Here is a 26624-nt window from a genome sequence, read left to right as displayed (position 1 = left end):
ATATAGGCTATAATATAAAATATAGCCTAATTTCATTCTACATTTCTTGTGAAAAGTTTAACTATTACTACTATTAGCTACACTATCAGTGGATTGGTGATTTTGTAAATCAAATAATTCACAAAATTTTAACAAGCTTTGCAGGTTAAAATAATAAATAAGCAACTTTTTACTCCTTCTACTCCTAAAATGCTTAACATCTACTAAAAACTGATACTCCTTCAAACAATTCCCTCTCTAAGGCGTTACACTGAAATCAGCATTCTCTGCAAGTGAGTAACTCAGTCTTCCTTCCACCTCCTATTCTGTCCAAAGTTTAATCCAAAATAGCAACATCATTTTTGTAGAGGGCCTTCTAAAACTGTTGAAATAAATCATGGACATGAGATCTATTCCTATGTTTTCAATGGCATATAACAAACTGATCTACACTGCTATGGAAAAATTTCTATTTTTCTATTGCATATTGTTAATATGCAATACTTAAGGATATTTTAAAAAAATCACACATTTACAGAAAAAATGGGAGGGGGCAGGGGAAGTGGCACAACTGGTGGGGCTTAGGGCTTACTCCTGGCTCTGTGTTCAGGCATTACTCCTGGTGGGCTGAGGTGACCATACGGGGTGCTGGGGATTGAGTCAGTAGCATGCAAGACAAGCATCCTACCTACTGTATTATCACTTAGGTCCCTAGAAAAAGTACTTTAAAAATAAAATACTCAAAGACTTGCTTAAAAATACCAAAACAAACTAATGAAACATTAACTATGAGGGTAACATGAAAAATTCCTAATTTTGTTTATGATGTAAAAATTCTGTAACTACTTCAAGTTATGTTAACATTCAGAAAAAAAAATAATTAAATACTGTGTGTGTGAATAGTGAGAGACTAAATAGTTACTAAAAGATTTATTCTAGAGTGGTTTTAAGATACCCACCCCTTGATGACTTCACCTCCCTTTAAAATCATCTAGTTAGTCATTCAAAATAACTTTGTGGAAGAAATGAAGGAAATTTTCTAGAGAAATGGAGGGAACTTCTTGGATTGATGGATGAAAAAGAATGGAGAGATAACAAGATATTATTATATTTGCAATTTCTATTAATAACAAACTTAGTGTTTTTAACTCTTCATGCCTGCTCCACTCACACAGGGCTCCTCCAGGGAAGCCAGAACAGAGAAATGACATTTAAATATTTGTGTGTTCTTTAAGAGGACCTCATAACAAAATAGATTGTTATTTCAAGATAGATATTTGTATACTGCTAATACAACTAGCAAAAGTACAAATTATACTTAGCTATAAATTTAAACCAAGTATTGTATTTCTTAATTTTCAATATGATACATAATAATACCATACATAATACTATAATATCATACATAATAATGGTAGGAAAATGGTACTCCTGAGTACCGAATAGCCACACCCTCACTCCATTCACAAATGATTAAAAAAAAATAAAACGCAAAGAAAAAACACATTTACTCCCTTCACAAAAAGATTACTGAAGTATAAATAAAATATCTCCGGGGTTATTGTGATTAACTGGAATGCTCAGTTATTATGTGGTCAGCTGTTAAAATTAGCACAATTTGCAATTAGTTGTCAAAACTGTCATATTGGGAGTTGGGGGTGTAGCCCAGACATATTCACAGACTTTGCATGTATGAGGCCCTGGGTTTAAGCACAGGTACCAAAATATTTTAATGTAAAATGAAACAAAATAATAAGTAAGCTATATGCTAAAGCTTTAATTTCCATTTTTAGAATATACTACAACATCCCAAGTTCTCACTTACTAGCTATCATATTTGGCATGTAACTCTGGCCAAGCTATTTAACTCCTGTTTCTTTGCGAGTGAGGGGGAAAGGTGGTCGCTAGCAGGATGTGATGATTACTTACATACCTCAAATAATTCTGAGGTTCATAACAACATTATAAATATATAAACAACAACATTATAACTATATAAACAAGATATACTCAACTTCAAGCAATTACTGTTAATCTAGCTAACCAATAGTTCATATTAACAGTAAAAATAAAAAATTATTAACCTGAATCACAAAATTATGGAGAGTGCACACACACACACACACACACACACGTACGCGCGCGCACACATACACATTCATGTTTGCTTATGTCTTATGAATACTTAGACAAGATACTGTTGAGTGATAAATAAGAGTAAGAACTACTCCAAATATCAAAGTTACTTCCTAATTGTCCTAAATTTTGCATCAAAAATAAACTTTTAAAAAATGAGAATGACAAATAATATTCAAATAGTTAAGAACAGATGACATTCTTAATGGCAATTGATCATATTATTCCTAGGACATTTTTCCATAGATTCACATGATCTCTAGATGTATACTGATACTACTTTGCATTACAAAATAATGTATCAGCTATTAGATACATATATTAAGGTTTATCTGCAGTTTAATTTACATCAAGTAGGCCCAATTCATATGAGGACTCTACAATATTACAAAACTGACATTTAAAAAAATGTGACTTTAGCACTTTATTTATAAACAGAGCTGATGCCCAATGAAATATCAGAAACACTTGAATCTTTTTAAAAATGCAAATTCCCAGCACCCACTCTAGATGCACTGAATCTCTAAGAATAGGTAAAGGAATATTTATTTTTAAAAAGCTATTCAAGTGATTCTGATATAAAGTCAGGTCTGAATCCAGCATTTTAAATGCCTTCTATTTCCTCAAGGGTTAAGATAATTTCAGATAAATCTAAAGTCATTATAGTTATTACACAATTATAAAAATAGAGGAAAAAACTATATATAGTATATAATGCCAAAAAACCATATACAGTATATAATATATGCAGTATATAATGAAAAATGAAACTACGTTCTCAACATTAATAAAAACTGTGTAACAAGCTTGTGTAATTTGCCTCCTTTGAATAACAGAAAAAAATAATGCTTACTACAAGGAAGGTGAATGAAAAAACTCATTTCAAATAGTTATTTTGAGCACCTAAATTCTTAGGTTCAAATTCTACATAATGAATTTATTGATTAAAAAACAAAAAAAAGTCTGGCAACAATAGGTAAGAGTACTTTTACTAGCATAATATAAAGCCAAGATTTACAGAACACTTGATCAAGACTTCCCTTACCTAAAGCATCCACTTCTGTAACTGATTTTGTTTCTAGATGGAGATCAATATCTTTTGGAATGGTCAGAGGCTTATTTTCAATGTGACCATTGTATTTCCTAAAAATCAAAAAGTGACACAAAAAGCAAGTTACCAACACTGTTATTTAATACTTGAATCAAACTAATTACAACGTAGGGTTTAACTTTCACAGTGGAAAAATAGAATTTCAAAAATTTTGATAAAATTTAGGTAGATATTTTTAAAGGAATGAAAATACATGTGTAATCTTACGGGAATATACAGATTACTTGGGAATTACCTAAATTTTGACAGAAATAAAAATCTTGACTGCCACCTTATCATTTCATCCCATTTCTCTTATTACCTCTTATGTATTTAAAGATAACTTAATACCTCTTTTTAGCACAACAGTAAAAGCAAATTTAAAAAATACAAATATCCTTTGAAATACATATGAACACACACATGTTGACCTTAAACAGACCTGTACTATAAACAGTTTAAGAAATATATTAAAATTTATGTATATGAGAAAGTCAGATACATGAAAGGCTATCCTGAAGTTTCTTTTAAGAAGATGGAGGAAACCAACAAAAAATATTACAAGGTTCATCTAAATTTGATTACTTTCAAATTAAATTTTTAGAGACAAATAGAAAAAAAATTAAAATTGGCTGTTAGCACAATATAAACAAACAAGTTTGTATATATTCTTTTTGAGGGGGGTTACTCTTGGCTCTGCACTCAGGAATTACTCCTGGTGGTGCTTGGAAGACCATATGGGATGTTGGGGATTGACCCCAGATCAGCTGTATGCAAGGCAAATGCCCTACCTGCTGTTCTATGGCTCAGGCCCCATTGTATACATGCTTGAATAAAGTGAAAACCCTGATAAAAAAAATTGATTCACATCAATAAAAAGTTATTTCATAATGTCCAGGCTTTCTCGGGGGTCAGGGTGGACTAACTCCCCCCACTTCCCTGTACTTCTGGAAGCCTCAGCAGGCACTCCACACCCCAAAGCTTCCACCCAACTGAAAAGCTACTCCAGTCTTACAATCCTGATAAAAAATGCTGAATGCCCTGACCATACAACATGACTTTTAGCACAGGTATTGCAAACCATAATGCACAAAAGGAAAAGAAGAGAGAGAGCAAGAAGGAAAGTACCTCAGATAGGGGGAGGCTGGGGGTTGGGGGCTGAGGGATGCTGGTGGGAAAAGTACACTTGTGGAGGGAAGGGTGCTGGATCCTTGTATGATAGAAATCCAATCATAAACAGCTTTGTGATGGTCTATCTCATGAATATCCAATTTTTAAAAAAATTTTTTAAAAAAGCATCTCATAGTAATATATATGAGTGTTGCTAATACATTCTTTTGTAAATTTAAAGCACATAAATTGTAAAAATAAGACTACTAACACATTTCATGTAAGAATTCAAATGTTTGGAGCCAAAGAGACAGTAGAAGAGTTAAGGCAGGGCTGGAAAGATAGCAGAGCAGGTAGGGCGTTTGCCTTGCACACGGCCGATCTGGGTTTAATTCCCAGCATCCTGTACGGTCCCCTGAGCACTGCCAGGAGTGATTCCTGAGTGCAGAGCCAGAAGTAACCCCTGTGCATTGCTGGGTGTGACCCAAAAAGCCAAAAAAAGAAAAAAAAAAGAGCGAAAGTTAAGGCACTTGTCTTGAATGCTGTGGACCCAGTTCAATCCCTAGCAATAGTGGTGTTCCCTTGAGCACTGCTAGGAGTAGACCCTAATGCTGACCCCACCCAACAAAAAATGATTTCAAATATCATAAAATAGTAAACATGACTAAATTCTACAAATGCTGAATACAATAGCCATGAATAGGTAAAATGGAATTGTTAAAAAGGAAAATAGAAAAAAAAATCTGAAGCAAAATTTTGACTATGTGAGCTTGAGAAATTTATCATTTCTTATCTATCGTTTCATCAATAATAAAATGTCAATAGCTGATATCAATTTCAAGGACAGAAAAGTACAGAAAAAAAAAAGTACAGAAAAGTACAGAAAAGTAAAATTAGAAATTGTTTTGAACATTGTTAAGGCAGCAGTACTTTTAGAAAAGAAGATAATTTCAGAATACAAAGGATGAATTACACCTAAAATTCCAATGTGCTTCAGTGCTTGTAATGAATGGCAAGAAAAACAGAACAGTAGTTAAATTAGAAGTGAGAATATTGAAATTATTAACTTTATGCTAAATAGTAATTTTTTCAAAGCACTGGCCTAGATTAACATTAATTTTTATGGTGGTATGTATAAGATTCAGTATTAATATGTTGTCTTTGATATTCAGTATGTTAATATCATAGTTACAGGTCCTAAACGCTGAGAAAAATAAGGTCAACTCATAGAGGTTATTCTTGAGAAATCAATGAAGATCACTGAGGAGCACTTTTATTGATAATCTTTCCATACTGAATTAATAGCCAGCAGCTAAAAAGGAGCTAAAAAGTAAATAATGAGGAAAAAGAGGACAATAACGGTGAATTTGCTAGGTGGAGTAAAACCTAGAGAAGAACCCTAGCCAACTGATACCTGTATATGAGTTGTAGGGTAAATATATGACTGACTAATGTTAGTATTAAAAATTAATATGGCTATATTTTTTCCTAATTTATCATAAAGAATAAAGTTAACTGTCCTTTAAGTGAATCACTTTTCTGTGCTTACCTATTATATTATACTACCACAACTTAAAGGATGATTAATATATCATTTTATACTTTGGACTCCATCAAATGTATCAACAGCTTACAACAAATGGTAAATTTTCCTCTGACATTAAACAAATACTTTTCTATACAATAATTCTGTCAAACAGTTAAATCTTTAAAAACTAATATGTAAATGAAAATGACTTACCTGTCTTTTTTGCTTTTTCCCTTTTGCTGCTTTCCAGCAAGAATTCTTAATTCTTCTTCGGTAGGATGTTGATACCATCTCAAACTAAGAGTGGAAAAAATCCATTAAAACAAAGCAACTAAAATAAAGTGCATAAATATTAATTTATTCTACAATTACTTCCAGAATTCCTACTTATGGCAATATTAAAGGTAATAATGGATGGAAAGTTCCCATCTGAAACATATTAGTTTAAGCTTTTCAAGGGTTTAGATTTAAATCCAATGATTCCTCCGCTACTCTCGGAAAGCCCGGCAAGCTACCGAGAGTATGTCGCCCATAAGGCAGAGCCTGGCAAGCTCCCTGTGGTGTATTTGATATGCCAAAAACAGTAACAAGTCTCACAATGGAGACGTTACTGGTTCCCGCTTGAGCAAATTGATGAACAATGGGAGGACAGTGCTACTTTTTATCAAGCACTTACTAAATGGCAAATCTTGTAAAGCTGTTCATTTGTGAGTTTCTTCTTAAAACTGGCACTGTGGGGGCTGGAGCGATAGCACAGTGGGTAGGGTGTTTGCCTTGCCATGTGGCCAATGTAGGTTGATTCCCAGCATCCCATATGATCCCACAAGTACTGCCAGGAGTAATTCCTGAGTGCATGAGCTAGGAGTAACCCCTGTGCATCACTGGGTTTGACCCAAAAAAAACAAAACAAACAAAAACACTGTCATTGTATTAGTATATATTAAAATATAGGATTACTATTAAAAGTAAATGGGCCAGGTAGAGCGCACAGGAATTGAGGAACATGCTTTGCATGCACAGGACTTTCGTTGGATCTCCTGCAATACAAGGTCCCCGCAGCAGTACTGGCTGGGTATGGCACAGGTCCAACCAGCATAAAATCCTGTAGCCCTTGAATTGACCCAACAGGTCAGTTTGACTGTTATCAAGAGTGGCATCTGGATCCACTATTACTCTGGCAATTTCTCTATTACCACCACCCCACCCTGCACACACACATAGACACACATGCACACAGACACACAGTCACTCTTAAAAAGGAAATGGAATGAACTCCACAGGTGAACCTACAGAAACATATCAGAATTGTTAGAATTCTCCAACCATTCTTTAACGCAGAAAGATCCAAGCTGTCTTAAAAAGAAGTCTTCAGAAACACTTAAAATTGAAAGAAAACTTTGCTTCAGTTTGCTAGCTTGGTCTCCTTTAATTTAGTTGGAGAATTCTGAAACTTTGCTGAGAATTGAGAACTGAAGAAATCCTTGCTATTTATAAAACCCTTTATCTATATTTAACCCACTTCAGTGAGGGCTTCAACAACTAAATATATTCACCTTAATCACACAATCCAAACATCCAAACAAATAATTCTTTACTCCCTAACAATCACCTTCATAATCTAAAATTCCTGTGTCACTTTAAGTGATGTATGAGGCATCTAAATTTGGTATTCAGATTTTATTTTCAATGTACCCTCTCCACATTATGATTAATCTGTTCTCTAAATCTTAAATGGCAGAAACTCTGCCTCCCTACCTCTAACAATGGTGAGATTTCTAACTACTTTCCCTACCTTTGGGACATCTCTTCAAAAGCATTCCATTAGCAAGTCTATTCCATACTGCAAATCTTTCAAGGCATATGTCTGTTTGAAACTTTTCCAAGATTTCTCAGAAGGTAAAGCAATGACTAAGGCAGCAAGTAAGTACTTTGATCATGTCCTATTGTTCTAAAGTAGAAATAGACCTAAGATGGTGAGACTTTTTAATTTTTCAATTATTAAAAAATCTTCCATTATTTCAACACTTTAGTTCAATAAAGTAATCTGATACTGAAATACTTTATTTCAAAACAACTTAATTCATGGAATTATTTTTAAAATTAATGGTACTAATAACAATCTAATAGTTAAGATCTGCCACAAAATAATGAATTTGTGGGGGGTGGAAGAATTGAAGGGGTTCAGAGATGAGAAAAATTTGGCCATCTGTATTAACTATAATGGGTATATAGGATTTCCTTATAATCATTATCTACTCATTATATTATTGTCTAATCTGCTTGAAAACTTTCAAAGACACAGATTACAAGGTCTAAATGTGTACATGACTGTTACCTCGGACCCAAAGCCTGTCATGAACTGACCACTATTTCTCCAGCCTGTTTCAACAATCCCCCTCCCCAACACCAGACACATGCTTCTTTAAGTAACCATGGATTAGAGTTCAAGGGTTGGAGCTGGAGGAGAGGGCATTTGCCCTGCATGCAGCCAACCTGGCATCCCATATGGTCCCCTGAGCACCGCCAGAAGTCAGAAGTCATTCCTGAGTGCAGAACCAGGAGTAATCCTTGAGCATTTTGCCGGGTATGACCCAAAAAGCCAAAAAAAAAAAAAAAAAAAGAGTTCAAGGGTAGTAGAACAGAAAATTTAGAATTTTTAAATGAGAACTTTTAAAATTTCTTTTGAAAATTTTTCTAGGCCCAGAACCATTGTATCTCCTGTATCATGAACTATATCTTGAACCCTTTTGAAAATGCAAAATTTTATTGCCATTTTATTCCACATTTTTATATATTGGTATCTGGAATTCTTCCTCTGCTTTGAAAAAAAAAAATCAATGTTCCTAGCTGACAAACTCGTATTTTATCATATATAAAGCAATCTTCCTAGGGTACTCGATCCTAGTTCGTAGAAAAAAACTTAGATTTGCTAGAAATTTTCTAAATAAGGTAGTTTCATTATATCAATAGGAGAAATTTTAGTAGTCCTCCCAATTATCATCAAATTGGAGACTAGTCACCAGAAATATAAACCAAGATGAGCAGAATGGAGGATTCTATGGAAAGGGATAGAGACAGTCCAATCACGTACCCTTTGATTTTAAATCATACATAGGTCACTTTCCTGTCACTGTCACTTTCCTCCTGTTGTTCATTGATTTGCTCGAGCAGGCCCAGTAACATCTCCATTTTGAGACTTGTTGTTACTGTGTTTGGCATATTGAATACATCATGGGGAGCTTGCCAGGCTTTGCCTTGCGGGCAAGATAATCTCGGCAGCTTGCCGGGCTCTCCGAGAGGGGCAGAGGAATCGAACCTGGCTTGGCCAGGCTGGCAGTGCGCAAGGCAAATGCCCTACCGCTGTGCTATCACTCCAGCCATACATAGGTGGTGAAATTCCATAAAACCTCTGGACAAAGCTTGTGTTGACTTTATAGCAATATAGCAATGGAAACCACAAGCTCTTCCCCAAATCTGCTCTTACATATATCATTTATATAATGAAACCTAACCTTAAACACAACACTTTTCTTGAGTTCTTATTCCATTAAACTACAGAACCTGAAGTGTTTGCTAGAAACCAATTAGAAGCATGAGAGGTTTGGGAATCCCAAGAACTTGCACTTGTCATAGATAGCCAGGTAATTATTGTGGAGGATTTTTATCTTTATCCTATGAGGTCTTTATCAATTCTGGGCAGGCAGATGATGTAAAAATTAAACCGCAGTGGTTATCAGACTAGTTGAGTTAAAATGGGACATTCTCCTAACTGAAAGTTTTCCTGAGTTCAAAAATTTATATATTTATTTTTGGTGACACCAGCAGTGCTCAGGAATCACTCCTGAAGAGACTCAGGACAACATATATGGAGCCAAGGATAAAGCCCAGGTCAGCCACATGCAAGGCAAGTACCCTATACACTGTGCTATCACTCTGGCCCTTTGAATTCAAACTTTAACGATTCATATTTTTTAGTCTACTTCAAAACTAGTACAGTTACTGGGATAGAGAAATGCTCATAAGAATCACAAAGTAAAACCAAGTCTTCTTTTGGTTTCAAGATTTCAAAATAATACACTCCAAAATTCCTCCAAAGTCCTCCAAAACCCCTAAATTATAATTAACATGAATGAGGAAAACCTTCCTGAAATTCTGAATGAAGCCCAGAATTCTCTGTGTGTGTGTGTGTGTGTGTGTGTGTGTGTGTGTGTGCGTGCGTGTGTTTACCACACTTAGCAGTTCTCAGGGGTTACTGCTAGCTTTGCACTCAGGAATCACTCATGGTAGGCTTGAGGGACCAAATGGGATGCTGGTAATTGAACCCGTGTCAGCCGAATACAAGGCAAGCACCTTAACTGCTGTACTATCTTTATCTTCTCCAGCCTCTAAAGTCCAGAATTTTAACTTACAGTCACTGTTTTTTATTTGCAGTCATTATATTCTAGTCTCTATAAACAACGAACTACTGTTATAGGGAAATACATGGTTTTACTCCTAGGGGAAGTAATGTGAGGTTCGTGAAAGCCTCTGGTCACAACTTTTTCAACAGTAATCAATACTCAACTGTTTTATATGTTTTTATTTATACTTAAATGTATACTGTTTATTTGGGAACACTGAATTCATGAGCAGCTGCACTATAACTCATGCCTGAACAAAGTTTCTCTAACATTTGTAATCTTAAATCAAGTATTTCCCTGATGTTACTGATTCTATAAGTCACTGTGGCAAATATTCTCCAAAGGCACATCACAGATAGCTTTCTGTATATAGGAACAATATATTGCACTTTAATGCTACACTTGAAGATCACCTTAAATAGCAAAACCACCAACAGGAAGCAAAAATGTGGAAGACCTTACACAGACTGGGAAAAAACAACAAAAATACTTGGTTACAATATGAAACAAAAAGGCTTCAGATTAGAACATGGGGTGTCAGGCCACTCAAAATTTTTGCCACTCTGCATACATAAGTGACCTCAAATCTACTGCATGTATACAGATGTGAGGGTTACAAATAAGTTGCAGTAAGTAAAGCACAAACACAGAATACACGAATGATATGGAGTTAGTGTACAACATTTAGAAGAACACCTAAAAAGCTCATTTAAAAAGACAAAAATTGGTTGTTTAAGCTTTTCAGATAAGTAACCAGTAGAGGTAATTTTAGTATAGAAAAAATAGCTTACATTTAGAGTTATCTAATACTTTTTAATACTTAGAAATCCTCTTCTAGGATCAATTTTCTTTTGAAACATACCTAATCTTGTTTCTAATCTTGTTTTGCAAACCCATTTTTCTAAGATAGATTGCTTTTATTGTAGTTCTCCCTGGACAACTCAAGTCATCTTTATTAGCAACAATTATAGCTACACTTGGAGATCATTTTAAATAGCAACCTAATCCAAAGCTGCAACCTAAGGGCGTTGAATGCTTTTAGAACTACTTATTTTAGTGTGTTACTCACCTACCCATCTATTTATTTACTCATTCATTTATCAACCTTTATGGAGCACATGATTAGGTACTTAATAGGTAAAGGGCATATAATCATATATAATAAAGTCAATGCTCCTACTTTTTTGATATTTATATTCTAATTAGTGCAGAATTTAACAGGCACCAGGAATGGTATAAATTGTTATTTAAAAAGTACCAAGTGGTGAGAAGCAGACATACAAGTCTTAGGAATTAGATGAGGTAATGTTCCAGAGATGAAAGGATTAGTACAGAAGAAAAAGCATTCCAGGCAGAGAACAGGACGGTTCAAAAGTACAGAAAAGGGGGTTGGGGGCAGGGGTGAAGGGGAGGCACTACCTAGAAGGTCAGTGAAGCAGTACTACCACATGCAAAGAGAAACACAGGGGAGACCAAAGAATAAGAGGGGTCCAGAGAGAGAGTACAGCAAGTAAGGTGCTTGCCTTGCACTTGGCTGACCCATATTCAATCCCCAGCATCACATATAGACCCCCTGAAACCACCAGGAGTGATCTATAACCACAGAGCCAAGACTAAGTCCTGAGCACTACCAGGTGTGCTCGAGAGTACATCACACAAAGCTTTGTGGGTTTTGGTATGAGGTTTATAATGGTCTAAAAGCAGGTAGAGAAATTTAATCTGAATTAAATTTTAAGCCCACTTTATATGGTCTGTGAAACAGAGACGCAAGAATAGCAGATACTTATTTTGAATGTCAAAGCAACAGGTTTTACTAATGGACTAAAGGTTAAGATTTAAAAAAAGCTAAGGAATAAGGAGTTGTATCTACATTTCTCACTTGTAAGAGATGGTACACTTTCTTAGATACAGTAGAAGAGCAAGAGAAATCAAGAATTTAAACATGCTATTTTTTTTTAGTGCCTATGGCATAGCAACTGAAAATATCAACTGTTAAAGATTCTAAAGTTCAGAGATAATTTGGGGTCATCAAATAATTGTCATACTTAAATCCTTAGCAATTAAGATCACAAAAGGAGAAAATAAAGCATAGTAGAAAGTAAAAAATGAGAAAACAAGGTTTATGAAAACAATCCATGCTAATAAATTGGAAGTAATGAGAAAAATATGGAAATAGGCCTAAGCTAAGAAAACAGTTATGGAAGACATTTGGTTTTTAGAGGAAAGAGGGGCTGTAATTCTGATTTTGATTGGTTGTGGTTATTTTAATGGGAATTCTTAAACTATATACACAGTTACATATATATATATGGGTGTGTGTGTTCGACTATATATATGTGTATGTGTGGATACAAACAGACATATATACGCACACACATAATATATGCGAACAAGAATTTCTCAAAAATAAAGTGATTAATGGCATAACAGAGAGGCAATGTTCGATGAAACAATGTCTAGATAACGGCTAAAGAGATGGGGTACAGAGCACAAATCTAGGAACTGGGCAGTGACAGACAAAACACTTCCTCGTGGCACAAAATTAAACTACATAACATGAAGTGTCATGTCTTCCTAGAGTTGTAGACTTGATTGTGTGAAGATAACAGTGACAGTCCCTGGTTTCAATAACTCTGAGTGAGGCCAAGGCAGGCAAGCACTGGAGGAAAGATAAAACCTAAACAGCAAGGAATGGCCACTTAAGCTCTAAGACTACAAATTCAAAGTCTGTAAGGACAATAACATCAATTTCTTCAACAATTAGTGTGCACAGCATGATTCCATTCCATATCATTCCCATTTACTGTACTTCCAGTCTCAAACTTGAAAATTTTCAGCCTTTATTATTAATTAGTATGTCTGTCTTGGCAAAGTACCTCTGCAATCTTCTTGCAATTGCTATACTAAGCCCTTCTAATATGAACTTTGAAAATGTCTAAATGTTTATTAGGCATTAGAATCAATTTAGTAAGTAATAATAATTGCTACAAAAAGACAAGAAAAAATGTTTTATGCTACCAAGATAGACAAAAGGCAAATGCAATATAGTCACAACCATGCAATTTAATCACAACCAAAAGGAAAAAAATGAAAAGATTAGAAGAAATTACATGTACAGTGATTGTCCTTTGCTGATAAGAACAAAAATATTATTTACTTTTCTCTTTTGTAATTTACATCTTTTCTACATCACAGTCAAGTACTGTTTGTAGTAGAAAAAAAATTAACTTAAATAAGATGTATTAACAGGATACCAACCAAAAAACTGAACCTCTTGATTTAAGTTAAATGTATTAATTTCAGCATATTTTATGACATTTATCTTTTTTTTTCTTTTTCGGGGGGGTCACACCCAGCAATGCTGAGGGGCTACTCCTGGCTCTAGACTCAGGAATTACTGCCAGTGCTTGGGGAACCATTTGAGATGCTGGGGATTGAACTCAATGGGCTGCATGCAAGGCAAACGCCCTATCCACTGTATACTATTGCTCTGGCCTAACATCTACCTCTCTTTCACCCTACTTTCACTTGTTCTGACTGCCAATACAGTCTAAAGTAATGAAGTCAACATGCTTTTATGTGACATTAAATTACAAAAATAGTTAGAATTTCAGAAATTTATAATGGAAACTTAAAACACTGAACAAATACAGAAAGGTTTAGTATTAGGCAAGTTAACAAAGCATTTAATACATAAACAATTGTACATCACTCTGTTTCAAGGTATGTAACAGAAGTCACCATAAGTAATTTCAGTTTCCATTCTCAATCTCCAAAATCTGACAAAAAAAAAAAAACCCAAAGGAAAAGCAAAAAGCACTTAAAACACATAAAGCTCCTTAATACATATAGTTAAGATTCCCTTTGTATAGACAATTGCTCCTTCCTCATTCACTGGAAATTTTAATAAAATATACCATGAGGTTCTTGGAACTGGAAGTTAAGAAAGCTAAAGCAAGGAGAACAAGGACTCAGGCATTCCTCCAAAAGAGGAGTAGCTGAAGGTTTAAACCTTTCCCTTAGGTCATAGGTCCCACCTACTGTGCATTTGAATAATAGGTTTCTTTCACCAAAGGGAAATTGCAATTCTTAGATCAGGCAACATGCAAAAGAGAACAGGCAGAAAGAATTAAACAATTGAATGTGAAGGTGCTGTAACACCCTCTTTACCCAAAGTAGGATGAAACAAATCAGAATTGGCCATAATGTATTTTCAATGAGGGACATATGAAGGGAAAGAGCAGACCAAAGTAAGACCAAAGAGAGAGCCTAGGGGGATAAAGGGATAGAGAAAAATGCAGAAGGTTTGAGCTGAACAATCAGGAAAATGGAAAGCAGGTTCAGCAAAGAAACTATTACAGAGATGAAGCAAAATCCTACTCATCATGCAAAACCCACTATTCAAATGTACAAAGAATGTAACCTATCACTTACCTCTCCATGAAAAGAGGAGCCAAGCAAACTTCAAAACAAAAAGGAACTTTAATTACAATAGAAAGTACAGACTATCTAAAATTCAGTGGTATGCTGGAAAAAGAACTAACATCTTCAGACAATGTGGGCAATCTTTAGAACAATTTTTCCTTATGTTATGTGAAGCAGTTCACACTAATGGTAAGAGAAATCAATTTCTCAAGTTTTTTCTTCCTTCTGTTTAGGGAAGGTGGGAAGACTAGAGAAATCAAAACACTAGATACTTTGAGAGTTGAGTCTCTCAGGGTCAGGAATATATGTTCACAGGTTATGTGCAGAAGAGATCTTGGTAATTAAGTTCTTGTTAAAATAGAAGTCCTTTCGAGAAAATCTGTCTTATTAAAAAACAGGCACAGAAATGAAAAACTAAGTATATTTCTAGAAAGATATTTTTCTACTAAAATACTAGAAGAATGGAATGCAAAACATAATTTGGTGATGCGAAAAAAATTTCATCTCAAGCGGTGAGATGAGAGTCTAATTTGAAAAATAAGTATTTCTTCATAATTAGCTTGCTTTTGGTATCAAACGTAACAAGTGATGTGCCTCATAATTTAGTTTATAATAAAAGGTGGCTACATAGTCATGAATAAGTCATATTAATGTAGTAAGTGAAAATATATAGAACATACAACCTGAATGACATCTTCTAAAAGACTAGGGAGGGGAAAAAAAGCTAAGGAGAACAAGGTAAAAAAAATAAAAAATAATCCATGAAGAAGTTACTCTGCCAACTGCCAACAGAACTCAGCTATTGAAAAAAAGCTGGCATCCACCAGATTCAAAACTCCATTGCTGGAGCTTGTGCAAATTGATGAACAGCCAGTCATAAATTAAATAAATACTAAACTGTGTAGCAAACTTGCAGGGTTAGCCCAGAGCTTTGCTCAGTATGTGAATGAGAGTGAAATTAAAATTTGTTCTTTCATTTGTGACTATGCAGACGATACGTACCACCTATCAGAAAAGAAACAGACATTAGTCCTTTTACTAAAATAAAAACTATATTTACCAGTTTCTTCAGTCATTTACCAGTTTCTTCAGTCCTTTGGCTGTAACTAGTGGATAGTTATGCATGGGTAGAAATGATATATCTAATTCTAAGCCTGATCCCTAGATTCTCCAGAATGATTTATAGCCCAATTGCTAATTGGCACACAGATCTATTGGCACAGCAGCACCTCAGACTACTGCAACGAAGCAGGAAAGACAGGAGACAGAAGCTTAGAATCTCCAAGTCACCACTTAAAGGTTAGTTGAATTCTTGAAACAGCACTTTGTGAAGGATCTACCTGGACAGCTGCCCAATCACTCTTTGATTACCCCATTTGACCCTGATGATACCTGTCAGAGGAAACTAAAAGACAATCGTATAAAATTAGGATATAACTCTCTGAGGTCATATTATACCTCAACCCATTTCCTTTCCCACTGAGCTCATACTGTGGAGATCCAAATGAAATGAGCAGAAATAAGAATTTCACTGGATGAATTTTTTATAACTTAGTAAATAGAACAAAATAAACCTAGGTAATTTTTCCTTTTTAAAAATTGGGTATCTACAATACAAATGGCAGTGCAGTCTTCATCATAACAGAACTTAAAATAGTCAATGTTCTTATACACAAAAAAAATCAACACGATGCTAATCTACAAGCAAAAATTACTTATTCCTTCCAGGAATCTACTTATTCAAAAAAATGGCAAGCTTACTCATTAATCAAGCAATGTAACAAGACTCAGATTCTATGTTAAATCCTCTATTCCAAACAGGACAGAGTTCAATGACGTCAATGAGATATTAACAAAGATTAATTTGCATGCTGACAATAGAGAAACCACAATTTAAAAAATTATGATTTATTTACAATTTAACAGAGTAATAAAGATAATGCACAGAAACTAAGGTTTCTTCAGCTCTACTCACTAACAAGGAAGGAAAGGTGCTGCCTGGTTTGATTGCTGGCATCGCACCCAGAGTGACCCCTGAGCAGAGCCAGGAGTAAGGTCCTGAAGACCACCACTGTTGCCAAATCTCTACCTCACTCCAACAATCCCCACCTCTCTGCCCCCCAGACCCCCCACAAAAAAAAAATATGAGGAAAGAAAACTATAGCAAAAGAAAAATTATTACTAGAAAAGCTTGACTGAAATTTTTGGGAATTGATTTGACATTAGAGACAGCATTAATCAGCACTAAAGCTAATGTGTCTACAAATGCCAAGTCAAAAATCATAAAAACATCAACTTTCATGCTAAATATAAAGAACTCACCCTAAAAATAGCAGTATGTATACTATCTGAAACAAACCTGTCAAAAAAGCTAAAGATTTTAATTATTCTATATTATTCCAGTAGTAAAGAACAGAAAAGAATCAGCTTTTCAAAATCTGAAGTTTCAATGCCTACAGGTCAAGACATATTTTATAGAAACAAGTAGAAAGTAGGTTATATGAGGCCATGGAAAACTGTCTGTAGACTCAAATAGCACAAGATGCACGAGATCTTTAGAGCCAAGAGAATCTGATGACTCATCAGAAACAGAAACCCAAAAATACTCAACTTTTAATAGAAAATAAACTATCTTAATGTATTTTATCTAGTTTATGAATCAGATTCCATTAATGATATTTTAAAGATAATTCGCCCACTTGACGCTTATTCTTCCATACAGTATGAAAAGGGGGTGCTGTAAAGCAAGAAAGGTAAACAAAACCGAAGGACACACACCTACAAAACTAATTACAAATGACTATTTTTCAGTTATCTAGCTGTGATAGATGTTCAAATATTCATACGAATATTTACACATTTTTAAACACCATGTTCACATTCCACACATAAACATGTAGGTATTAAAAACTGAAAAGTCTAAATAAAATTTTCAATATTTAAACATCGATATGCAAAAAGTAAAGCAGAAAGACTGAATAATTAAAACAGAAACTAAAGTCTATGGCAGAATCAAGCATTCTTATCACCAGTGTTGTTATCACTTATCAGAAATCCTAATCACAAGGAAATCTTTGCCTTTTTCTTCTTTACTTTTTATTTTCTATGTAAGAACATGCATGTTAGATTTAACAATCTATAGTAATCACTTCATAAAATGATTATACGCTAAATGCCTTAAGGGTATAGAAAGGCATTTTTGTTGGGTTTTTTTTGGGGGGGGGGCGATAGTTGTTTTGTTGTTGTTCTGCTGTGCCACACCCTGTAATGCTCAAGGGTTACTCCTAGCTCTGCATGCAGAAATTACTTCGGGCAAGGCTCAGGGGACCATATAGGATGCCAGTGACTGAACCCGGGTTGGCTACTGGCAAGGCAAGCGCCTTATCGCTCTCACCCCACTGGGAAAAATTTCTATGGTGGAAATGGAAACTTTGAAGTAAAGGCTTAGTTTTTTTTGTTTTGCAGTATGAAATATTTAGGAGAATAAAAGTTACTATTACTTTATAATATGAAAATGTAGAATCAAAAGATAATGGGCATAAATCAACGTGTTGTTTCTTGTTTCTATATTTTTGGTTTTGGGGCCATACCTAGCTGTACTTGGGGCTTACTCCTCATTCTGCACTTAGGGGTTACTCCTGGCAGGCTCAGAAATATGGGAATCAAACCCAGCCTGGCCATATGCAAGATAAGCACCTTACCCGCTGCATTCTTTTCCCCGCTCCAAATCAATGTTTTCTTATTGGAGACGAATATTATAATCATGGAATTAAATTTTTAGCAACTTTCTTTTCATAATTACACATGATTTTAGCATATATCAGTTCATACTTTATTCTATATTTAACCTAATTATTACATTTTATTTTTTGGGCACACCTAGCAATGCGTAGGGTACTCTTACTTCTGCTTCTCCACTCAGGAATTACTCCTGGTAGTGCTCAGAAAACCACGAGATGCCAGGGGTCAGGCGTGTGCAAGACAAGCAATCTACCCGCTGTACCGTAACTCCAACTCCTAATTTTTTTAAGTTTTACTGCATAAATTTCATCATGACAACTTAGCTGCTTTGTGGAAGGTTTGGAGATTAGTGAATTTACAAAATAAAAATTACTACAAAATAACTTCACACAACCTAATAAAAGTAAAATTTAAAATCATCTGTAGTAAAACAAAATACCCCAAACTCTTGGAATACTCTCAAACACAATAATATATCCCAAGTCCCTTTCTCCAAATAGTAAAAATATTTAAGTAATTCAATTTATAGTCTCAATTCCCTACAGATAGATATTTTTTAAATCTGAAAAATTATGTGGTAATTTTGAGACCATGGAAAGAATGGGGTGGAGAAAGCTGGGGCCTGAATTCTTGAATATAATCCAATTACTTACGTGCTTAATAGATAAACTACTAATACCTTAATTAGGAGAGATGAAACATATTTGATATTTCACTTCACTTTCCATTGCTATAATTTTAGAAAACAGAAACTAGTATTTCATTTCTAGGAAGTTAACCACCCTGGTAAACTACATAAGAGATTTGAAAGTGGCAGTCACAACCAGCCTGTCTTTGCCTTACCTGCCATTACACAGAAGCCATCGAGCAAGGGAATAGTGAGGTATAATCTTCTGCATGAGGCTGGCCATCACCATGGTAACGACCAGCTGAATACCTATCACGCCCTGCGTTAAAAAAAAAGTAAACAATTTTAATGAATGAATTTAGACTTAAGGATAGCTAGAAAACTTTCTATACCCTTTCGCAAATTATAGTTTAAAAAATGAGCTTACTATTAAAATGTGTATTACAGAAACGAAGAGCATGAAAACTGGTGTTCAGTAGGAAGCTTGCCACTGGGCAGTGTGGGGTTGGGAGAACGATAAAGGGGGAAAATAGAGAATGGCAGAGGGAAGTGGTCACTTTGGAGGAGTAAGAGGTGCTAAAATATGGTAGTGCTATGCATGATATTTATCAGTAATAGTATGGTAAACCACAGGTGCTTAAGGGTGGGGGGGAGAGAGTGCCTGGCATAAAGGCAGGTTGGTGGGAGGGAAGGATACTGGGGACATTGGTGAAGGAAAGCAAGACACAAGTGAAAGAAGTGGTGTTTAGTTTAGTTTCCCTAAAACTGAATCATGAGTAATTTTGTAATTCATAGAAATTCAATAAAAATTCAATAAAATGTGTATTACTGTGGCAGTTAGGCATTCATAACTATGTTTAAACTTAGCATATTACTCTCACCTATATGCTAAGAGTTTTATATCCATGTAAAATAAACTTTTAAAAATTAATTTGCAGACATTTGGGGCTGGAGAAATAGCAAAGCAGGTGAAGTGCTTTGCACTAAGTCAACCCAAGTTGATCTTGAGCAGACCCAGGGTCAATTCCCAGCACCACATATGGACCTCCACACCCAGCCAGGAGCGATCTGAGTTAAGAGCCAGGAGTAAGTCCTGAACACAACAAGGTATGGCCCCAGAATAACAACAAAAAGTTAAATAAAATTAACACAACTCTTAACTAACATTCCCAAGAAATTATAAAGATAATAATCTTCATTATGTATGAATATCTAATTTAGGATATGGGGCTGGAGCGATAGCACAGCGGGTAGGGCATTTTTGCCTTGCATGCGGCAAACCCAGGTTCAATTCCTCCACCCCTCTCTGAGCGCCCAGCAAGCTACCAAGAGTATTCTGCCCGCAGGGCAGAGCCTGGCAAGCTATTCGTGATGTATTAGATATGCCAAAAACAGTTAACAAGTCTCACAATGGAGATGTTACTGGTGCCCACTCATGCAAATCGAAGAACACTGGGAGGACAGTTCTACATGCTTTATTTACGGATATAGAAATGAGGTTAACTCATGGGACAGGGGGCGTTCAGGCCCGTTCTTCACGCCCTACCGAGGTCACCAGTTGCCCCCCAGGAGTGGCTCTCTGGCACGGCCACGGCCCCAGAAGCACAAAGACTTAATGCAGAAAACCAGCAGCTTGGAGCAGAAAAGCGAACGGACTATGCGTTAATCCAGGCCACCATGCCTGCCCGGAGGGGAAAGGCTGTTGCTCCATTCACCCTCTCCTCTCTGGAAAGAAAGATGGTGGCCGCATGGGAGCCTTGTGGAGAGCAGGTCTGAGCCGGGCGTGGGGGCGCAACTGAAACCTCATGGTGGGGGAGGCGTTCTGGCCCGTCCTTCACGCCCTACCGAGATCACCAGTTGCTCCCCACGAGCGGCTCTCCAGAACGGCCACAGCCCCAGAAGCACAGAAACCAATCTCTTAATTATCTGACTCAGTAGAAATACTTCCAGGGTTAAAAAATAAAATAGCAGAAATCCAAAACCGCGTGGCTGCAATAGCGGCCGCGCGACATCATTTAATTCTTGAACCCAGTTGTAGAAAGCAAATCATTTCACAATGCTTTTTCAGCATGGCTGATTTGGGGGGGCGGGGAGGGTGTAAAGTCTAAATAATAATGGTGCAACTTTTATTGAAACAATGAAGCTAGTCAAAGTAGATAGAGTGTTAACTAGAATTCATCTGCCCCACAGGCATTGGGGGGGGGGGTTATTGGGGTTCTTCGTGGTGAAAAATAAGTATTGGTAAAGGGAAATGTGATTGATATTTGCATGACCGAGACCTAAACCTGAAAGCTTTGTAACTTTTCCCACAGCGTTTCAATAAATAAATAAAGTAATTAATTTTAAAAAAAAGAAATGAGGTTAAATAGTGATTTCCCCCCCATCCTCTATAAATTTAATTTACTCTAGCTAGTTCTTAGGAAGCTTTCAAAATAATATGCCTACTTTTTCGATTCTGAGCATTCACAAGTGTGAAAGCCAAAGTAACCTCAAAGTCTTTAGATAAAGAAATGTTTACTCAGGCTGTCATCATTAGCATCCAGTGTATAACTCTCAACAATATTCAAAAATCCCCTGGTTATAATACCAAATGAAATCCTTCAAGTCATGTGAGAATTTTCATACACAAAAATGGATGTTATACTTTGCTGGAACTGTACTGATAACTCAAGATATATCTAAAAATCTTTATTTTTTTTTTTGAAAATACAAACCTCATTCACATTTCAACCAATTTTATCCAAGTTAAGCACTTATCTTATTAATTCAATCGTATTTAAAATATCAGCTATTTCAAAAGTACTTAGGCAATATCAAAAGTCAAGGATTTGTTTTGGGGGCTGGAGAGATAATACAAGGGTAGCACTTGCCTTGAACAATGATTTGATCAAACCAAACCTGGCTTGATCCCTGCACATTGTTACCCCATAGCACCAGTAGGAATGATTCCTAAGCAGAATCAGGAATAAGCCCGAGGGCCATCAAGTGTGGCCCAAAATCCAAAAGTAAATAAACAAATAGGCATACTGTCTTCAAAACTTTCAGCAACTATGGGTTTTACTGCGCATATGCAAATGCTTAAATTCTACCAACTGGGTTAAAGTATTGCCCATTTTTATATTCATGGAATATCAAAGGTCACATTTTTACCTTTCACTTTTACACTTCCTATCATTAGAATTTATTATCCTATTTTCTCTATAGTTTGTGATAGAAGTTCTGTAATCTCCACACAATGAATACCATTATAAAGGCCTCTTTTAGGTAGAAGGCCAAGAATATATTAACAAGTATGTCAAAAGGTTAGTCTACTTGAGATTATAAACTTAACTGCAAAAGATAATTTCGTAGTCCCAGGAAGTTTCGTGGGAAATTTCAACCTAACTTTCAAAGAAATAAGTGGTAGTATCATAGAATCTTTAAGAGTACCTAGTACAACCACTCACAAACACATACATAATAAAATATAAATCTCGTAAGAGCAGAAATTTTATCAGCCACATCTTATAAGTGATACAAGTATTAAATGGCATTCCAGAAAGACATCCTTGAAGGAAATGTATAGATAGACTGTGAAGAACTGGGGGAAAGCAGCATCTTACTGCACTTATTCCTTACTGCAAGTACTAGGTATAACAAGATAGCGCTAAAATAATCACTAGTAAACAATAAACCGCAATGGGAAAACAAAAATCAAGGATTTTTAAGCAGTAGAACAAATGTCTTGCTGGTATGAACCCCTGCAAAATACACACACACACACACACTATGATCCCCAGCACTACTAACGGTTCCCTGAGTACAGAAAACCAGGAGTAGTCCCTCAACACTGACAGGTGTTGCCCAAACACGGTGGTAGTGGTGGAGTGTATAACTGTACAATTTGGAGCCTGTTCAACCAAGATGAAGGCAAACATCACAGTATGACAGGAATATTCTCCACGTTGTGATTAATAAAAGATTCAGGTAAAAAGTGTGTCCTCATCTATTCTTCCACGTGACGATACCACTTCCAATTTTTTAAATGAAATTGAAAATACTTTCTCAGGGGCTCAGGAGGCAGCACGGCAAATAAATAAGGCACTTGTTTTGCACTGAGGTTCCCAGATTGCAGCCAGGAGTAAGCCCTGAGCACCACCAGGAAGGAAGGAGGGACAGAAGAAGGGAGGGGCAGGGGAAAGGAATATGATCTCAAAATATGTGTATTATGTACAAATACAACTCTTCCAACTTTCTAATAGAAGTCAAAAATTCTTTTCTAGAATGTACCTGTTTTCAGGTGACTATGTTATATGCAGTTCAAAGGAAAAATGTCCTGTATATCCAATATAGTAATCTAATCTTTGGAAGGGTAATTTTACTTGTTTCGGGGTCACACCCTGTGATGCTCAGGGCTTACTTCTGGTGTGGTTCCAGAGATGAAACCTGTGCACAAGCCAAGTACCCTACCCAATATTCTCTCTGGCCCCAAGGTCATTTTTAAATTATTTGAAAAACACTTCAATGTTTATTCTGTACCACAACAGTGATGTTCAAGGGTTACTCCCAGCTCAGTGCTCAAGGGTCGCTCAGAGGATCACACAGTACCCCAGGGGACATACTGGTGATAAGAGACCTAACCTAGGCCCCCTACATATAAAGCATGAATTCAGTCTGTTGAGCTATCTTTCCAGTCCAGATTAACAATATCAAAAGAACTAAATTCATTAACTAAAAGTCAATCTAATAACCTGTGTCAATGTCCAAGTTAAGTCTATGTAGATTTAATTTCATACAAAAGCATCTTAAAATTTTAAAATTAAATTACCTAGTGGCTAGAGCGGTAGTACAGGGCATTTGCGCTGCACACGGCCAACCAAGGTTTGATCCCCAGCATTCCATATGATCCCCTGAGCTCACCAGGAGTAATTCCTGAGCACAGAACCAGGAGTAAACCCTGAGCACTGCTGGGTGTGGTCAAAAAAAAAGAAAACCATTGAATTATCTAAATAGTTTTATTTATAAAATGAATGTTTTAATAATTTAACCACAAATACCAATTTCACAATAGAGCACTGTTAAACTGGGCAGAGATGCAGTGAAACTAAAAAGTTCATCATGGCTGAAGTCTCACACACAACCATATGGGTCATTGACTCAAGTAGCCCTAATGGTTTTATTAAGGCTACAAAACAATAACTTGACCAAAGAGATGGTTTCTGTCTGGATTCATTGCCCCTAGGCCCTGATTCTTTCGATAACTGGAACTAGGAAAAGTCATTTATGAAATAGCTCATAAGCACCCAAGAAGGGTGAAACACTAGGGCAACTTAGGTTTCAACCTTTCCACATCTATTAACCTGAGGCCATCAAGAGCAAGAAAAAGTTATTTGCCTTTAGTCTCTAGAAGAATGATCATTTCAATTTTTGTCAGTAATCGTTTCTGGGTGGGTTAGAAAAATTCTTACAAAGGAAAATTAAACAATTCTCCAAGAAACAAAATATGTCAACAATTCTCCAAGAAATAAAATATGTCAAACAATCTTACATTATCTTGCTTGTCAATAAGGAAAATAAAATTCTTAGAAAGCAAAAACATACTGCAATATGAAAATTCAAACTTGAAATATTGTGTCAACTTCAGCTGTCATTTTGTTTTATTAAACAAACTCTCCTGCTGAGAAACAGAGTGAAATAAAGCATACACTGCTTATCTTTAGAAGACATAATTGCTCGTATGCTTGGAACTTGGACTAGCCCAATATTTTTTATTATCCTTCCCTGAATAAGGGAGGGAAAAAAAGGAGATAAATTTATTCCAAGGACTTTTCTATTTTTTTTAATTGTTCACATGTTGTAGAGATACCTAGACATGTTGAGACAGACCACTTAGATCTTCAAATTATACTCCAAAAGAAAGTGTAAACTTGTTAATTCAACTTTGGTCCACACAGACTTCAAACTACACATCAAACAAACATTTTAACAAACCACCTCTAAACAATTTAGAAAATCAGGATCCAAACAACCAGTATCACAGAATTACACAATTGTAAACTTATTCAGAACCCATACTGCTAATTTCTGATCTTAAGTTTTTCTTCCATTAATCAATTCAGTGTATTAAGCGAACATTTTTTGAGTAATAAGCTACATGTGCCATCTCTCAAACAACAGAGAAACAATATAATCTCTGCTATCAATGAGCAGCTGTTCCAGTAGGGCAGTAAACAGACCATTATGACACAGATGAGAGTTAGATAAGCAAAGGATTCTAAGAGAACATAGGAAAAAAGAGAAATTATGCACAAAAGGTTCTGTAAGGGCATTGGTACATAAAACCTAAGTAAATCCAGTGATTAGGTTTGGTTCAAAAAAAAAAACCCAAAAACATACTGAAGGGTAGGACATATAGTTTTGAATTTAACATGAAAGTAACAAAATACCAACAAATTAAGATCAGATCAGTATTTAGGAAAATCATCATGGATACCACATAAAAAATGAGAGTCCAGCAACTCTAAGGTAACAGCTGAGGTGTAAGAAGAGGTGTAAGCAGCTGCACTGCAAGAAGCTGAAGTGTATATATATCCTCTTTATTGGTGATATGCACAATATAGATGTTATGTCACAAATAAATTAGGATCCCTGACAACCTATATAAAAATTCACTGAAAAACCAAATTTTACAGAAATAATTTCTAAAAATAATTTATATCTAAATATTTAAACATATTAGTGTTAATTTAAACTTGCTAACTACTGAACTCAATTTTAAGTAAAAATATTCATATTTACTATGATAATAGCTATATAATAGTTCTATTAATGAAATATCACTCAGAGGCTGTCTAGTTAATATCTGTCTCCAGGATCTTTTTGTGTTTCACGTTAATATCCCAAGGACTTAGATAGATGGCATTTAGAAAAACTCAAGACACACAATAGGGTACTTCATTTTTTTTTGGATAAAAGAGTAGTATACTTATTCTAAAACAATCTTAACAGAACTTAAAATCCAAGACCATCATCGGAGTAGGTGACAACAAATAAATTACAGTTTTAGAGCACAAAGCTGACTAGAACAGTAACTGCAGTAGAAATTTTAAATTTTAAATATGAAACTTCCATGAAGTAGATGAAAGCTAACTTAAAACCCAAAACTAAAGGGTTTTATTTTAGAAGGAGGAAGAAGGAAGGAGGAGAAAGGAGGAGGAGGAAGAAGGAAGGAAAGAGAAGGAAGGAGGAAGGAGGGGGAAGGAGGAAGGAGGAGGAAGAAGGAGAAGGAAGGAGAAGGAGGAGGAGGAAGAGGAGGAAGGGGGAGGGGGAGGGGGAGGAGACACAATATATATGAACATAGAGAAAGCATGGAAATGTGAGAAGCTTAGTTCAACCAAGCAAATTTTTGTATATAGCAAAGAATTCTCAAAAATAAGATGAAGAATGAATTTTTAATTATTTTAGAGTTTTAGTCTTTAAAACCAAGAGGATCCAGGGACTGGGGAGATAGTACAGCCAGTAAGGAATTTGCCTTCCATGTTGCCATTCAGGCTGAAGGCCCTCTCCGGAGAGCCCACTAGGAATGATCCCTGAGAGCAGAGATAGGAG

General features: G+C 35.7%; 1 protein-coding gene across 4 annotated transcripts in view; it reads right to left on the bottom strand.

The window, feature by feature from the left end:
* TMEM161B (transmembrane protein 161B) overlaps positions 1-26624 on the bottom strand; it is a 69150-nt gene that overhangs the window by 29193 nt on the left and 13333 nt on the right. For 2 of the 4 annotated variants that reach the window (XM_056112501.1, XM_056112500.1), the window contains exons 2-3: positions 6057-6140; positions 3161-3258 (exon numbers count right to left, since the gene is read on the bottom strand). Coding sequence is in view for 2 of the 4 variants with exons in the window: in XM_056112498.1 (XP_055968473.1) it covers positions 3161-3258; positions 6057-6140; positions 19253-19356 (286 nt within the window). In the remaining 2 variants the exon portion in view is untranslated. Of the gene's footprint in view, positions 1-3160; positions 3259-6056; positions 6141-14677; positions 14698-19252; positions 19357-26624 lie in introns of those variants that run through there. The other 2 variants (XM_056112498.1, XM_056112499.1) reach the window with 2 other exon arrangements.

This window comes from Sorex fumeus, unplaced genomic scaffold, assembly GCF_029834395.1.
Source record: "Sorex fumeus unplaced genomic scaffold, SorFum_2.1 ptg000018l, whole genome shotgun sequence".
NCBI classification, from domain to species: domain Eukaryota; kingdom Metazoa; phylum Chordata; class Mammalia; order Eulipotyphla; family Soricidae; genus Sorex; species Sorex fumeus.
The sequence above is the reverse complement of the archived record's forward strand: the minus strand, read 5'-3'. Positions and strand labels throughout refer to the sequence as shown.